This window comes from Tarenaya hassleriana, unplaced genomic scaffold, assembly GCF_000463585.1.
Source record: "Tarenaya hassleriana unplaced genomic scaffold, ASM46358v1 Cleome5, whole genome shotgun sequence".
Classification (NCBI taxonomy): domain Eukaryota; kingdom Viridiplantae; phylum Streptophyta; class Magnoliopsida; order Brassicales; family Cleomaceae; genus Tarenaya; species Tarenaya hassleriana.
In genome coordinates, this window is record NW_010967707.1 from 2,763,435 (window position 1) to 2,777,992 (window position 14,558).

General features: G+C 37.8%; 2 protein-coding genes across 10 annotated transcripts; one reads left to right on the forward strand and one right to left on the reverse strand.

Annotated features, from left to right (window-relative positions):
• Nucleotides 1–147: 147 nt before the first annotated feature.
• LOC104826497 (pre-mRNA-processing protein 40B) lies at nucleotides 148–10,460 on the reverse strand. 9 transcript variants are annotated; one of them, XM_010559229.1, is made up of 31 exons: nucleotides 10,216–10,459; nucleotides 9,356–9,443; nucleotides 8,795–8,863; nucleotides 8,616–8,694; nucleotides 8,362–8,519; nucleotides 8,191–8,283; nucleotides 7,996–8,072; nucleotides 7,564–7,633; nucleotides 6,987–7,039; nucleotides 6,848–6,905; nucleotides 6,412–6,740; nucleotides 6,253–6,322; nucleotides 6,054–6,173; nucleotides 5,905–5,973; nucleotides 5,753–5,830; nucleotides 5,447–5,533; nucleotides 5,238–5,272; nucleotides 5,029–5,134; nucleotides 4,788–4,868; nucleotides 4,626–4,718; nucleotides 4,502–4,555; nucleotides 4,287–4,403; nucleotides 4,097–4,195; nucleotides 3,682–3,729; nucleotides 3,517–3,606; nucleotides 3,002–3,109; nucleotides 2,848–2,912; nucleotides 2,055–2,154; nucleotides 1,224–1,481; nucleotides 543–746; nucleotides 148–469 (listed from the first exon to the last, which is right to left on the reverse strand). In XM_010559229.1, the coding sequence occupies exons 2-30, from the start codon at nucleotides 9,386–9,388 to the stop codon at nucleotides 582–584; spliced, it is 2,862 nt and encodes a 953-aa protein (XP_010557531.1). In that variant the 5' UTR covers nucleotides 9,389–9,443; nucleotides 10,216–10,459; the 3' UTR covers nucleotides 148–469; nucleotides 543–581. The 9 variants fall into 9 exon arrangements, with proteins under 9 accessions (XP_010557531.1, XP_010557534.1, XP_010557530.1 ...); XM_010559232.1 differs by adding an exon at nucleotides 9,491–9,535 and having other exon boundaries at nucleotides 8,362–8,694; nucleotides 9,356–9,405; nucleotides 10,216–10,264; XM_010559228.1 differs by having other exon boundaries at nucleotides 543–740; nucleotides 8,362–8,694; nucleotides 10,216–10,460.
• Nucleotides 10,461–12,001: 1,541 nt separating this feature from the next.
• LOC104826499 (tubulin alpha-2 chain-like) lies at nucleotides 12,002–14,388 on the forward strand. Its single transcript, XM_010559233.2, has 3 exons — nucleotides 12,002–12,236; nucleotides 12,858–13,463; nucleotides 13,551–14,388. The coding sequence occupies exons 1-3, from the start codon at nucleotides 12,144–12,146 to the stop codon at nucleotides 14,202–14,204; spliced, it is 1,353 nt and encodes a 450-aa protein (XP_010557535.1). The 5' UTR covers nucleotides 12,002–12,143; the 3' UTR covers nucleotides 14,205–14,388.
• Nucleotides 14,389–14,558: the final 170 nt, after the last annotated feature.

Here is a 14,558-nt window from a genome sequence, read left to right on the forward strand (position 1 = left end):
ATTTTAGTCGTACTTTGCGAGTTACCACTCGTTCAAACCCTGACACTATTACTAACCCTTTAAACCGAATGGAGCTTATTCGTATCCTCGGCTAATGCCATGTATTCAACTCCACGCTAATCACGTTACCTCGGCAAAACCTGGATCTTGTTTTTATCCAAATCAACTGCATAATCAGAATCACAACGTCATATAAGATTCTCTATTGAACTTTAGTTTCGGATCTGTTGCCCCATTCATGAACATTCACTTAACCGCTAACCAATGATAACAACCATCGGCTTCACCAAATGTGGTCTTGACCCGATCATTGCATACATGACAATCCTTACTACATTCGCCCTTCTAAACATTCTTGATCCTTTGTTAGAGCTTGAGGTTTAGGTTTAGAATGGGTTCCGGGAGGAGTGGCTATTGTGCTTGCACTCTCCATCTCAAAAGTGACCAGAATTTTCTGCAAGTTTCGAACCTAGTCTCATGACCTTTAGTCTAACGATAATTAAAGGAAACATAAACTCAAATCCTAGTGTTCTTCGTTTTACCTTGTATCCTCTCATAGGAGGGAGGGGGTGGTAAGTTTCTCAATATCGACCACACTCTCCATCTTCGAGCTCCTCCTCCTCACAGTTTCCTTCCATACCATTTTTGTCGTCGTCCTTTTTACGCCTCTTTTCGCCATTTTCTTCGTCCTTTCTGCGTCGTTTTTCCCTGCTTTCACCCTCCGCTTCTGGTGTGGATGTCTGCCGCTAATCACACATTCATCATTGAAGAGGCATGAGCTAAAACATCTTTTGTGCACTATTCGACATTTTGATATGATATGTAGTAGAACAATCCTACCCGAGTCCATGTTTGTCCCTATGTTATGCGATACAGAAAGGGGAGACGAGAAATATCCTAAAACATCCTGAACAGGTTATTGGATCTAATTTTTTTTAATTATAAACATAATATATCTCTCTATTAGGGTTTCGCTTTTAGTATTTAGAAATGAAGAGTGATTTTGGTCATTCATACACTAAAATTAGTAGTTCTGACAATCTGTATGAATTTAAGATCATTATCTCCATTTAGATTTTTCCCCAAAAGAAATCCGCGCCATACTTTCATGATCGTTGAGACCTAGGGAAGAATATTGCTCTAAATTCGCTATTCGACTTGTATGCATCAAAAGTCTCGCTTAACAATAATTGAAACACATGGGACCGGATGAGAACACGTACCCTTTGTCTAGATTTGTCGTGACTACCACCATTTTTATGGGTTCCATTCTTGCGGCTTGTCTCGTTTTCCTTAAAATTACCATGTCGGTCTCGATGTCTATTACCACTGCCTCTTGCCGATCTTCTACCCTCTTTCCCATGGCCTTCAACCAAATCATGATTGTCATAATCATCAACTGAAGCTTCCTCATGGCCATCTTTACTGTCATCTCTTCTGTGTTTTGCCTTCTTTTTGTCTTCTCTCACAGCCTCCTTTACCTGCAGTCGTAAGACCAAAAAACCATCTCGGGTAAGCTCTAACTTAAACTGCACTAAATGAAAGACAGATTCACGAAGAAACTACAACAGGCTCATTTGAAGCAACGCTAGCTCGTAAGATTGGTATAACAGATATACAGATAACACCAACTCAAGTTTCCACCAATGAGCCACAGTTTTAATAAGGATGTTGATGGTAAAACAGACCAACAAAGCATGTAATTCAGCTCGATAAACATCAGATTATCGCTTGTTGAGGTTGTCGTTGTTGTTACGTGCTTGTTATGGAGTAAACACGCTATTCATAATGATAATCAATGAATCCTCTATTACAAGAAATTTCTGTAGAAACATATCAGTATTCAATAACTATAACTTAAGCATAAGCAGTGTTTATCTCTGATGGTTCTGTTCTGTTAACTTCTACTGGATTAGTGCTTTTAACCCCAAATCAAAAGAAATTGTGAAAGACACAAGATCTTTCATTCCTAATACAACAGTAGAATCCCTATAACATAAGTGGAAGCTTATTCATTTGTCGATAAAATAAGAGAAGTGCAATTTCAACAGTACCTTTTCCTCTTCTCTCCGTTTGATTTCTGTCGCTCGCTCTTTCAGGTGTGACACATAATCCTCGAATGTCTGCCTCCGGAAGTCCTCATCTCCTACGGACCTAGATAAAAGAATAAACAATATAACAATTAACACTTTCAGTATTAGTTCAATTGTAATTGTTGCAGCTAAGCTAATACCCATAGTATATAGCCTAACAATCACCTATAATCATTCATTCATTTCATGAACAAAGCAAGCAGCTTATAAGTCCTCTAACGGGAAGTCTTGGCTAATAAGATAACATGCGTCTAGAGATTCCAAAACGTTACACTCAAAGCAAAGGCTAAAACGGGAAAACAAAAAGAGCAACTATGACCAATCCAAGAATATCTTCAAGCAAATAGCAGAACAAAGTGAGCCAGACGCAGGTGAAATTCACGTTTCCAAAGCCATTTTTGCTTTCCCAAACAAAACACAAATACAAAGCAGCAGAATATTAGAGGCACAACGCTAAAGTGAAACCAACAACAAATACATGGTTGGTGCCACAGTGTAAGTGCAAAAAGAAAAAAAGACAGGTTTTAGAAGTTAAACCGAATAGTTGAAACCAAGTTGAAAAATCAAGTAAAACATAGTAATGACAGGTAACAAGCTCTAAATTCTAAAAGGCCTAAAACTTTTCATAGTGCAGTACATGGAAATTGAGGAATCAAGTTGTGCCATGCATACGAACTGGAAGAGACATCCTAAATCAGGGGAAATCAATATGCTGTTGTTATCCATGAATAATCAGACTAAAGCACCAACATACCTGCACTCTTGACTACCTTCAACAAGATGTTTACAGTCTTCCCAGGATGACGATGCAGTTATATCCTGCAGCCAAAAGGAAACAGGTAAGTACGGAATCCAGAAGGTCATCTGTCACATAACATCACAGAGTATCAAACACATAAATTTGACACCTTGAAAGAACGAAGAATATCCACCAAGTCTTCAGCAAGACGTTTACATTTCTTAGCTTCCTTCCCTTCCTTTTCTTTCACCCTCTCAAGCAAATCATCAAAAACTAACTAAAAACATCACCACAACAAAATATTTTACATGGTATTAATTGTAAGGAAATCATAATAGGATACAAAAAAATTAATATTTCATATATTATAGTCGTTATATGGAAGAATGCTAGCCACTTAAGTTCATTGGGTCTTACTAATTGACATGCACATGATGTTATTAGCAATGTCAAGCAGGCCCTCAACACTGTCGGATGATATGACATCAGAATATCAGATGATGATTAGAACATGTTTCAAACTAATAGTAAGCCATCTGTTTTGAGACCCAGCACTGTTATTTCCATCAAGCAACAATACACATTCAATGGAAATCACATGCCTCTAAAGTTGTGTTGATAAGTCAGAAGTTCAAAAGTGCAAGACAATGTAACATCACAAGTGAAAAGCAAAGAATTGCAGACCTTCAGATTAACATCTGATACAGGAAAGCTAATTTCCTCTGAAACTGAGACCTTGAACTCGTCAAATGTTGATGCGGATGATAAAGTTATCTGAGGGAAGTGTGAGAATATCAAACATCAAGAAAAATAATGATATGCTTACAGAAGAAAAACCAATACCAATACCTTTCCACGCTTCAAGCAATGTTTTATCCGGGATTTGAGCTCTCGGTGCTGTACAACGCAAAAAAAAAAACATATTATACAACAAACATATGAATTAGAAAATCTTGCCCATAGGAAATAGGAAATGGCGGAGGCTTGGTTTGCTCAAGCCGCTGAGTATTGAAAACAGGCTATAAGCCTATAACGCTTACTCCTGGTAATTATATTGAAGCACAGAATTGAGAGATCCAATCGGAGAAAAAATTTCCAAATAAAATAAATTATTTAAGAGTCTAAAGTCCGGTTAAAAACGAAAAAAGGGAGTAAAAGGAAAAAATTGAAAAATGCATAACACGTTTAAAATCTTCACCCAATAAATTGTTATGATTCTCCATGATATGGGTAAAAAATAACATTGATCAGTACAACTTAGCACCTGTTTCTGCAAATCATCAACAGCGTCTTCAAATAAATCTTTTGGAGTAGCCCCAGAAGAGTTTGATACAATTGCTGAATACACTGGTGAATCTCTGACCTTTAATATAAAACCCAATTTTTAAATCAAAATCATTAATTTCAAACAGATATATAAACATTTTTTACATGACAATAAAATACGAGTCAACCTTTGTTAAATAGTCACGCCAACTAATTTTTGCAGTAAGTACTCCGGTTGAGATATGTTCATCTATCAACTTACGGAACTCATCCCGATTCTTCCTCTCTGCCTTTTTCAGCTCCTCCTGTTTTCATGAATGACAGATATAAGAATAGCAATATTCAATTATCACTATCAACTAGATGTCAATTGTGTTGTTAAAGAAGCCTGCACCAAACGCACCTTCAGTATCTTCTTTCTCTCCTCTTCTTCTCGCTCCAAATCACGTAAATATTCCTTTAAAACAATTCATATTAATTGAGTGAAGAATCAAAAGCGCTACCAGTGTTTTATGTTTAAAAATAACCTGAAAGATTTCTATCCGATCAATTTTTTCGAGATGCAGACATCTTTCATCTGCTTCTAAGCGGTCCTGAACTTTGCGCCACTGACTATTTGGCTGCAGATGGTAAGGATTATGTAAGTCTAGAGTAGCATTGAACAGTTTAGAGAGCAAAAAGCATTTTACCTTAATGAAATCGCAATATTCCAAAAAGTTCCGGTATTCAATTATGTTCCGCTTGCGCTCCTCAAGTGCTTTTACGCGCTCCTTAGAGAATTAACCACAATAGTACCAGAATCAAAGTCAATCTCCAAACTTAAGACGGGCCATATTGATAAATCAGAATGATTACACATGCGGGCATCTTCATAAGAAACACTGCCGTAATTTTTCAAACAAACATGAGTGTATCAGTTAGCATATGGACCTTTTCCTTCATCTCATCGATATGATCTTCAAAAATATCGCGCCGATCCTTTTCTCTGTCAAGTGCTTTGAAACGCTCATCGCCTTCAAACATATTTACAGCTTTGCTGGATTTGATTTGAACAACTCCGTTAAGAAAATAGCATGTCATTAAAATAAACTGTAAATTAGGACTTCTAACAAATCAGAATTTTTTCAGGCAAGGCAAACCTCCATCGAGTAGACGGAGTGAGCTCCATGCATTCCTGAAAACCAAAATCCAAGGATTTAGTTATTTGAATGTGTCTCTTTTTATGGTTTCGTACTGCACAGTTCCGTCATTTGTAAAACGTAACAGCAGTATGCAGATTTTATATAATTTGAAGTTTCTAAAAAGGACAGCCAGAAATATGCAACATCAGAAGGAAAAGGGAACTCACTTCTAACATCTTTTTGAATTCTTCGCATTTTTTATTCTGTTTGACCCGCCGTTCTTCAGCTTCCTCTATTTTCTTTTGAATTAAGAACTGAAACACGATATTATAGTTCACAAACGATGAGCAACGTGTGTCATTTATAGTCTAGACCTTAAGGAACCGGACAGTCTATATATTTTAAGCCCGTGAAACCTATTTGATTTTTTCTTTTGCTAATTTTCTTTATTTCTCACGAGTAAAAAAAAGGTAGCCCAGTAAACTATAAAATCATTTACTTTTCATGAGTAAGTTATGAAATATTAAAGTAACCTCATTGAAAGCCTGCTTTCGTTCTCCAAGAGTCCTCAAAGCACCATATCTTTTGTCAGTAATTATTACTCTCATTGCCTGTTGCAACAACCATCTCAACAACATGAGACGTGTTCATACAGCATACAGCTAAGTAGAAAGAGGTATACTACCTGTTCCCATGTCCAGTCAGATCCAACATTTGCAGATTCCAAAAGTGATTTAAAGGCATCAGTAACTTCCTACATAACGAAGTAAGACATGAATGCTGCATGTAGTGAAAAACCAGAAGTGCACAATCAACATCGAAACAACTGCAAACCAATTTGTTGGCATAAGAAACAAGCTCTTTCTGGATTCGCTCCCCTTCAAATTGACTATCAATATTTTCACCGTCCATTGTATTTTTCTCGCTTCCTTTGGGCTCAGACCTACAGTCTTGCTAGAGAACAGATGAACAATTGTTACACATGGCGAGATAGCATGCCAATAAGAGATGTCCGTTCATAAGCTTCACATACCTTCACATCATCTGCTGATGGCCCATCTGAAGCTCTAAAATTCTCAGTAGAGATCTTATCCTTGTCAACACTGCAAAATTATCGATGAAAAAGTTATTTGACATGTCATTCTCACAAATGAAGTTCGATAAACAAAGAAACCAAGGCTATCAATACAACATTTCTGCAATAGATTTTGTCTCGGCGGCAGAAGCACCAGCAGTTGCTGTGTTATCAAGCAGTTGTGACGTGCTGCTATCTGCGTTCAACTGAATTTCATCTGCATTTTCTATCAGAGAAGAACTTCCACAAGCTGAAGCTGCCAGCTCAGAAGAGGCCACAGGTTTCTCATTGGAAATAGAAGTTGATGGCATAAGCGAAACTTGGCTTGAAAGAACAGATGCGGCACTAAATGCCATAATGGAAGTAGATGGCATCTTAGAAACATTCACGCTAGCTTCCAGCTGTGGTCCTTGAACAGATGCCTTTTCTAATTGTTCACGAGCGATCTTGAAAGCAAAGGTTTTGAAATTAACACATCAAGAAAAACAGAGAAAATAGAAAGCAGAAATTGAGAAAAGAGAATGATGAGAAAATAATTTGTCTTCAAGGAAACCTTTAATTCCTCAGGTATTGACCACGTTGACTGCTTGGTAACCTTGTTATAGTAATACCTGCAGAACAATCAAATGAAGAACTTTGTTTCTGAATCCACCGCATATGAGAAGATTATCCATGACTTCTAGCATACTTACTTTCTACCATCGGGACTTGTATGTTCTTTCCAGTTAGTTGATGCATCTGCTCTCTGTAACATCAATGGAGATATGTTAAACATTAATGTACCCAGACAGTTTCTTTTATCATTGCTTGAGATCACAAAGAAGGGAAAAAAGAAGTGACTAACTCCAATTTGCACCAAACATCAACTAGACAACACAAATTAGATATATCTTACTAATTCTAATGATATTTGAACTAAAGTGACGAGAAGACCTGAGACTGAAACAGTCAATTCTGCAGTTCTCCGTTAAACCAATAGAGAAAATCAGCATAACGTATCTGCTTAAGATTCAATGAAATTGTGGATAAAGCACTAGTTCTATACTGAACGACAGGCTCACACCATTTGCAACTGTGCAAACAGATGATATTGAAAACGTTGCACCATATACATCGAACAACATCATATGCAACACAATGCAATTTTGGGAAGGAAAATGAAGAGATCATTCACAAAACTTCATTCTAATCCTACAAAAGCATACAGAAGACAAGATCTTATGGAACTACAATTCAATATCTCAAGTCGTGAAGTGTAAAATAACTGACCTCAAGTTGTGTCATCAACTCAAAAGGCTTCTCCCAAGTAGACTGCTTTGTCCTTTTGTTGAAAAAGTACCTGGCAACAAGCAAATAATGAATGCCATTAACCATTTATTACCTATTACACGTGGAAATCCAGAATTAAAATAGTGTACTCCATAAGACAAATTATAGAAACAAGACTTGCAACCAGTACAGAGACTAGACAAAGATTTCAGAAGTACAGGACCCCTTAAAGTATGCCAAGAACTCAAATGAATAATCAAAAAGACGAAGAGGAAGGAGAAAGAGAACAACAAAAAGGAAAACAATCTCTTTCCATAAGTTATGGTTCTTCCTAGAGAACAATTGCTACGATGAAAGTTTCATGCCAATTTGGTAAGGATGAACTATAAACAACCAAAGAAAGAAAGAAGACATTCAAGTGGTAAGCCCTACCTCCTTCCATCCGTGGAAGTATGCTCCACCCAATCTGTTAGAGCTTCTTCGGATGGCTTCGGTTGTACACAAGCAGCCTATAAAGATGCAAGAAACAATTATCGATGAAGAATAGGTGTCACCAAGTAATAACATAAAACAAGGATTTCAATAAAGAAGGTAATCAGTACTCAGTAGAAGAGACGATGTCACTACCGAAGGCTGTTCAAATGTGGGATACATGGTAGAAGCAGCCGCCGTATTTTGGATGAGAAATGCCCCCTCTGAACGAGCATAAGATGAGGCAAACTGCAAACAGTGCATTCCACAAAGTGAACGACTTGAGACCAATACCAAATAAACACACAAAATCTCATTCTTGCTTACTGAAATAGAGGAAGATATTGTTCCATGGCCCCCAAAGGCAGGCGTAAAGTTGGCTGGAGTTTGCACACCAGGATGACGAAAGGAGATCCTAGAAGCCATTGGCCCACTCGAGTGTGCAATTAGTGCAGGTGGTCCTCGTGCCACTTGTTGCACATTACCTGATTGGCTGGATCTTTCAAATAATTGGGGCATTGGTGCTATAGACTGAGGTGGAAGAGATTGAGATGAAAAGCCACAAATCATCGATGTACCACCTCTATCAACAGACTGAAAATTCTGAGAATTCATTGCCACAAACTGCTCTGATTGTGGAACTAGAAAGGTAGGACGGAACTGGCAGAAACACAAGATAACAACAAGGTAGAAAACATTAGTCAAGTATAATCTTAAGATTTTTCACATATATACCAAAATTCTGGAAGAAGAATGGTACCTGAAAGTCCATCGATGGAGCAAATTCTTGAGTAGCACGTATGAGGCCACCACTCGGAGGACGGAGAGGCTTCAGAGTGAAATTGTGTCAATAAAACATACTACTAAAGGTAATATTAAAAAAAAATTGAAAGGAATACGCAAAACATCCAAGTCCACTTGCACTGACGTTAAAAGGTTTTGTTATGAACCAAGATCTTCAAATCAGATGCTGGGATGAGAAAAAAAAGGAGGAAGAAAGAGAAAGAAGGCTGAACTAAAAGAAGAAACGATAGTAAAAAAAGCAGATGCCAAATGATAAAAGAAAAACATTTTGACTGATACAAAAGCATGGAAAAATTTCAGCCACCATACATAGTTTTCATAAATCCAGAAAAGTTTCACCCAAAACCAATAAAGGTCACCAATGAGTGCTCCAATGCCTTAATGAATTCGCTCCACAACCGGTGACATACACAGAAAAGGATCAGAGGAGTGAAGAAGTGCAAATAGAACAGTCAAGGGAGTAACAGAAATAGAATAGCAATTAACAAGAGGGCCCATGTATTCCTTTGCGGATTACCTGAAAGCCCGGATATTGAGGGTTATTGGACATCTTCCAGCAGTATGAGCCTACGGAAACCCCACGAAAAGATTTATATCATTGATCTCTGAAAGAAAGTAAAAAAGGAACAAAAATGAAACAAGAACTTAACACCTGCAGCATAACGACAATGCAGAATACTAGCACACACAGGGAGTCCTGCCACCAACAGATACATCCCCGTCTTTACATTCGTCAACACTCAACAGACCAAATGGAAATGGTTACCTCAAAAACCATATGCACCAGTTCATGAAATGACGCATGACATTCACTCTAGCAGGTCTGATAAAAAAACCTTTTGTCTACAACCAAATTTACCGCAAAATGATGAAATAGGTGTGATTACCAAATTAGTGCATGACACAACATAACATACCAGATACTTAATCCGAATTAGAACAATAGAACAAGATAATAAAAAAGATCAGAAGAGTAGTTCGAAAAAACCAAGTTCACACTATCCGTGAAAAATCAAGCAGGAAATCAACTAAAATTAGGAAATGAGAATATCAGAGAACATGATCGAAGGTTTTACTCTGGCAAATTACTTGTCATGATTATATCCCAAGATCCATTTCGGAAACATGAAGGTTACAAAGCGAACTCATTTCCTCGAATTCGACCCAGAAAAGAAATAGAGATTTCAAGAACCGATTCCCAAAACCCTAATGAAATCGACAGAGACAAGGAAATATCCACGACCGTACACACGGTGGTGAATTTCTTTGGAGTAAACTGAGAAATCAAGAACCCCTAACGGTCAAGTAGAATTTGAGCAAATATTTCAAGAACCGAATCCCAAAACCCTAGTGAAATCGACAGAGACAAGGAAATACCCGAAACCGTACATACGACGGTGAATCCCTTCGGAGTAAACTGAGAAATCAAGAAACCCTATCGGTCAAGCAGAATTTGAGCGGAGAAAATGACGAATTGCTGAGAATTACAAATTCCAAGGAACGAGACGTTGAAGAAGAAGCGAAACTCAGAGCGAGGCCAAGAGCGCCGCGCTCCACCTTCCTACAAGAAACATCTACACGAATGGGATGAAATGGCGAGAACTGGATCTTTTCGCTGTATATATATGGGTTTGTGTATTTATGTCGGCGTATAAAAAGGTTGTGTTTATATATGTGTATTTGTGTGTGTTTTTCCCTGATATTTGATAATATATATGGATACTATAATTACATTTGTTTCATTAAAATTTAAATATTTAAAAATTGCTGTTATATTATGTATTATATATTGTCTAGTTTAATACTATAATATACAGCAATTTTTAAATATTTAAATTTTAATGAAACAAATGTAATTATAGTATCCATATATATTATCAAATATCAGGGGAAAACACACACAAATACACATATATAAAAAAAATTCTTACCGTTTTCTCTATTTAAACCATTTTTTCTCAGTTTTTAAATTTACTTGACTAGTTAATTTGATATATCCTTTTCCTTCAATAAAATCTAATGAAAATGTCGTTTAATATATTTGATCCGAGTAAAAAAAAAAGATATGAAAATTGACCATTCTATATTAAAATGAAATCTGAATGAATTTCAAATTGAAATGAATAACATTTGATGAATCTAAATTTGTATACGAAGAAAAGCTAGTAATCATATAGAGACCTAAAATTTCATTTAATATATATAAGTATCACTTGCTATATTTGATTAAGGTTGGATCATATAAAATCGCATTGTCCACGTGGAACAACATTTGTATAGCCCAGCTTCAAAATTAAACCAATAAATCATTGTTAGAATAAGTTAAATCCAGAAGGTTAGTTAGAACTTAATAAAGATAGTATGATTAACTATGGATGGACCTATGCAGAAATGCATGGGGTCAGACGTCTCCATTTATTCAATTACCATTTTTTAATTTCTATCTAAAATTTTAAATTAAATTATTATATGTTCCATGGTAAATTTTAATTTATATAAAGGTAATATTAAATTTACCCCCAATTATATATTACACTGTCTAGGAATATTATTTGTAAACATTACGAAACTAAATCATTTTACTAACGGCCAAGAGAGACTAGCAAAGGAAGGAAATCGGTCGATTATCTCTAATTTGCTCCATAAAATTATCCCAATTCAATCCGTGGTGCCCGAATTATATTTCTAATTAACGCTATTACGAAAAATCTATAGAAAAAATATTTTAAAATAATTAAAATATTTTATATAACAATTTTTAGCTATATATTTTTTTGTTATATATATGTGTCATGATTTTTTTTAAGAATATCACATAAGAATTTGAGTCATAAAAACAAAACTTCTTATTAATTTTCTGTAAAATTTTGAATTTTTTAAACAGAGAAAGGTTGATTCAATTTAGGTGGTGCTCCTTTTAGATTTTTTTTCAAGTTTTAGGGTTAAAATTGTAAACGTCAATTTTATTTTTAAATTTTAAATTTTAAAAATGAACTGTCGCGAACAGCAGGGTCCACACAGCACGTACAGGCGGCAAAATTTAAAATTAGAAAAAAAAAAAGACAGCTCATTGCGACCGTATTTGTGGTTGGCAGTGGCCCACACATATCGTGACACGTGTCCCCCATGGGCCGTTACATAAAATCCACCCCCATTTTCTCCGAGCCCTAGAATTCGAATAGCAGATCTGCAAAACCATCTCAAGGAAGGCGTCTTCATAAACGCCTCCACTTTTTGTTCTTGTTCTTCCTCATCGCAACTTTTCTTTCGCCGGAACTGGTTTTGTTTCCTTCTCGAGATCAAAGATGAGAGAGTGCATTTCGATCCACATCGGTCAGGCTGGTATTCAGGTCGGCAATGCCTGTTGGGAGCTTTATTGTCTCGAACATGGCATCCAGGTGCGTCTCTCTCTCTCTCTCTCTGATTTTTTATTTTGTTTTGATTCGGATCTGTGGCTTCGTTGTGTGAATCCTGTTTCGAGTCTACTTTGATTCATTCAGATCTGAGGATCTGTTGTCGTTTATCTTTGGATCTGCAACGATTCTGATGATTTCTCAGATGCGTAGTGTTTTTGTGCTCATGGTTGTCATGATATGTGTTTTGTAATATTCTCTCATCCCTGATAAAGTGGGTCGGTGTTTTAGATTGATTCTGTGTCTTCGTTTAGACGTATCCGTAGAATGTGATTATGTTTTCACCAAATTAGTAGAGGAATAAGATTCGTTAGATTCATTTTTTTTTCTTTATGGATGTGTAGATCTGATATTTTCTTTTTTCTTTGGGTAAAAGCAGATCTGATATTTTCACAGCATGACTTGAATCATTTCTTACTGATTGTTAATTTCGAGTTGTCTGAAAACAAAGTTTCCTTCACATCGATTCCTTTTTTGCCGATGTTATGTTGATATTTCGATTTGTTTATCAGATCTACTGATATATCTCTCCGTCTCTCTCATTCTTTTTTTTTTCTGGGAGTTTTTCTGTACTAACTTTGGGCTTTCTGATTTGGGAAACCGCAGCCTGATGGCCAAATGCCGAGTGACAAGACTGTCGGTGGAGGTGATGATGCTTTCAACACCTTCTTCAGCGAAACAGGTGCAGGGAAGCATGTTCCCCGTGCTGTGTTTGTGGATCTCGAGCCCACTGTGATTGATGAGGTCAGGACCGGTACTTACCGTCAGCTTTTCCACCCTGAGCAACTCATCAGCGGCAAAGAGGATGCTGCTAACAACTTCGCCCGTGGCCACTACACCATCGGCAAGGAGATTGTTGACCTTTGTCTTGACCGTATCAGGAAGCTTGCTGATAACTGCACTGGTCTCCAGGGTTTCCTTGTCTTCCATGCTGTCGGAGGAGGGACTGGCTCGGGTCTTGGATCCCTTCTCCTCGAGCGTCTTTCTGTTGACTATGGAAAAAAATCCAAACTTGGTTTTACTGTGTACCCATCTCCACAGGTTTCAACCTCTGTTGTTGAGCCGTACAACAGTGTACTTTCCACTCACTCTCTCTTGGAACACACTGATGTTGCTGTCCTTCTCGACAATGAGGCAATCTATGACATCTGCAGGCGCTCTCTCAACATCGAGAGGCCAACCTACACCAACCTCAATCGCCTTGTCTCTCAGGTAATCACAGTTCCCTGATGTTGTAATTCTGTTTTGTTGTATCTTGGCTCTCTCTAATGCTCGCTCCTCTCTTGCTTTGTAATTCAGGTGATTTCTTCCCTGACTGCTTCTCTGAGGTTTGATGGTGCCTTGAACGTCGATGTCAACGAATTCCAGACCAACTTGGTCCCATACCCGAGAATCCACTTCATGCTTTCCTCTTATGCCCCTGTTATCTCTGCGGAGAAAGCCTACCATGAGCAACTCTCGGTGGCCGAGATCACCAACAGCGCATTTGAGCCCGCGTCTATGATGGCAAAGTGTGACCCACGCCATGGCAAGTACATGGCCTGCTGCCTGATGTACCGTGGAGATGTTGTCCCTAAAGATGTGAACGCTGCTGTTTCCACCATCAAGACAAAGCGCACCATCCAGTTCGTGGACTGGTGCCCGACTGGATTTAAGTGCGGTATCAACTACCAGCCTCCAACCGTTGTTCCGGGGGGTGATCTTGCGAAGGTGCAGAGAGCAGTGTGCATGATCTCGAACTCCACCAGTGTGGCTGAGGTCTTCTCCCGCATCGACTACAAGTTTGACCTCATGTACGCAAAGCGTGCATTTGTCCACTGGTACGTGGGCGAGGGTATGGAAGAAGGGGAATTCTCTGAGGCTCGTGAGGATCTGGCTGCATTGGAGAAGGACTATGAGGAAGTTGGAGCTGAAGGCGGTGAGGACGATGAGGAAGAAGGCGAGGAGTACTGAGAGAGGAGGAAAAAAAACACCGTTGAAACTGTTTTTCTGTTGTCTACTTTGTGAAACCGTTATGTCTCTTTTTATCTTCTACTCGGTCTGGATTTCTTGACTCTCTGGTGTTCCAAGTGTTTGTTTCTGGGAAACTTTGGTGTCATTCTTAGTGTTATCATAACTATGTTATGTCCGGTGGCCAGATTCTTCATCATGAAAGATTTTATCGTGCAGATCATTCCGTGTAGGTTAGAGTTGATTTTTTAATCAAAAAAGTATTGGGCTTCTTGATGGATTGGATTTGAATAACATACATACATGACACAAATACATACATGACATCAAGTGGCAGAAAGTGATGTAAGCGTGTTT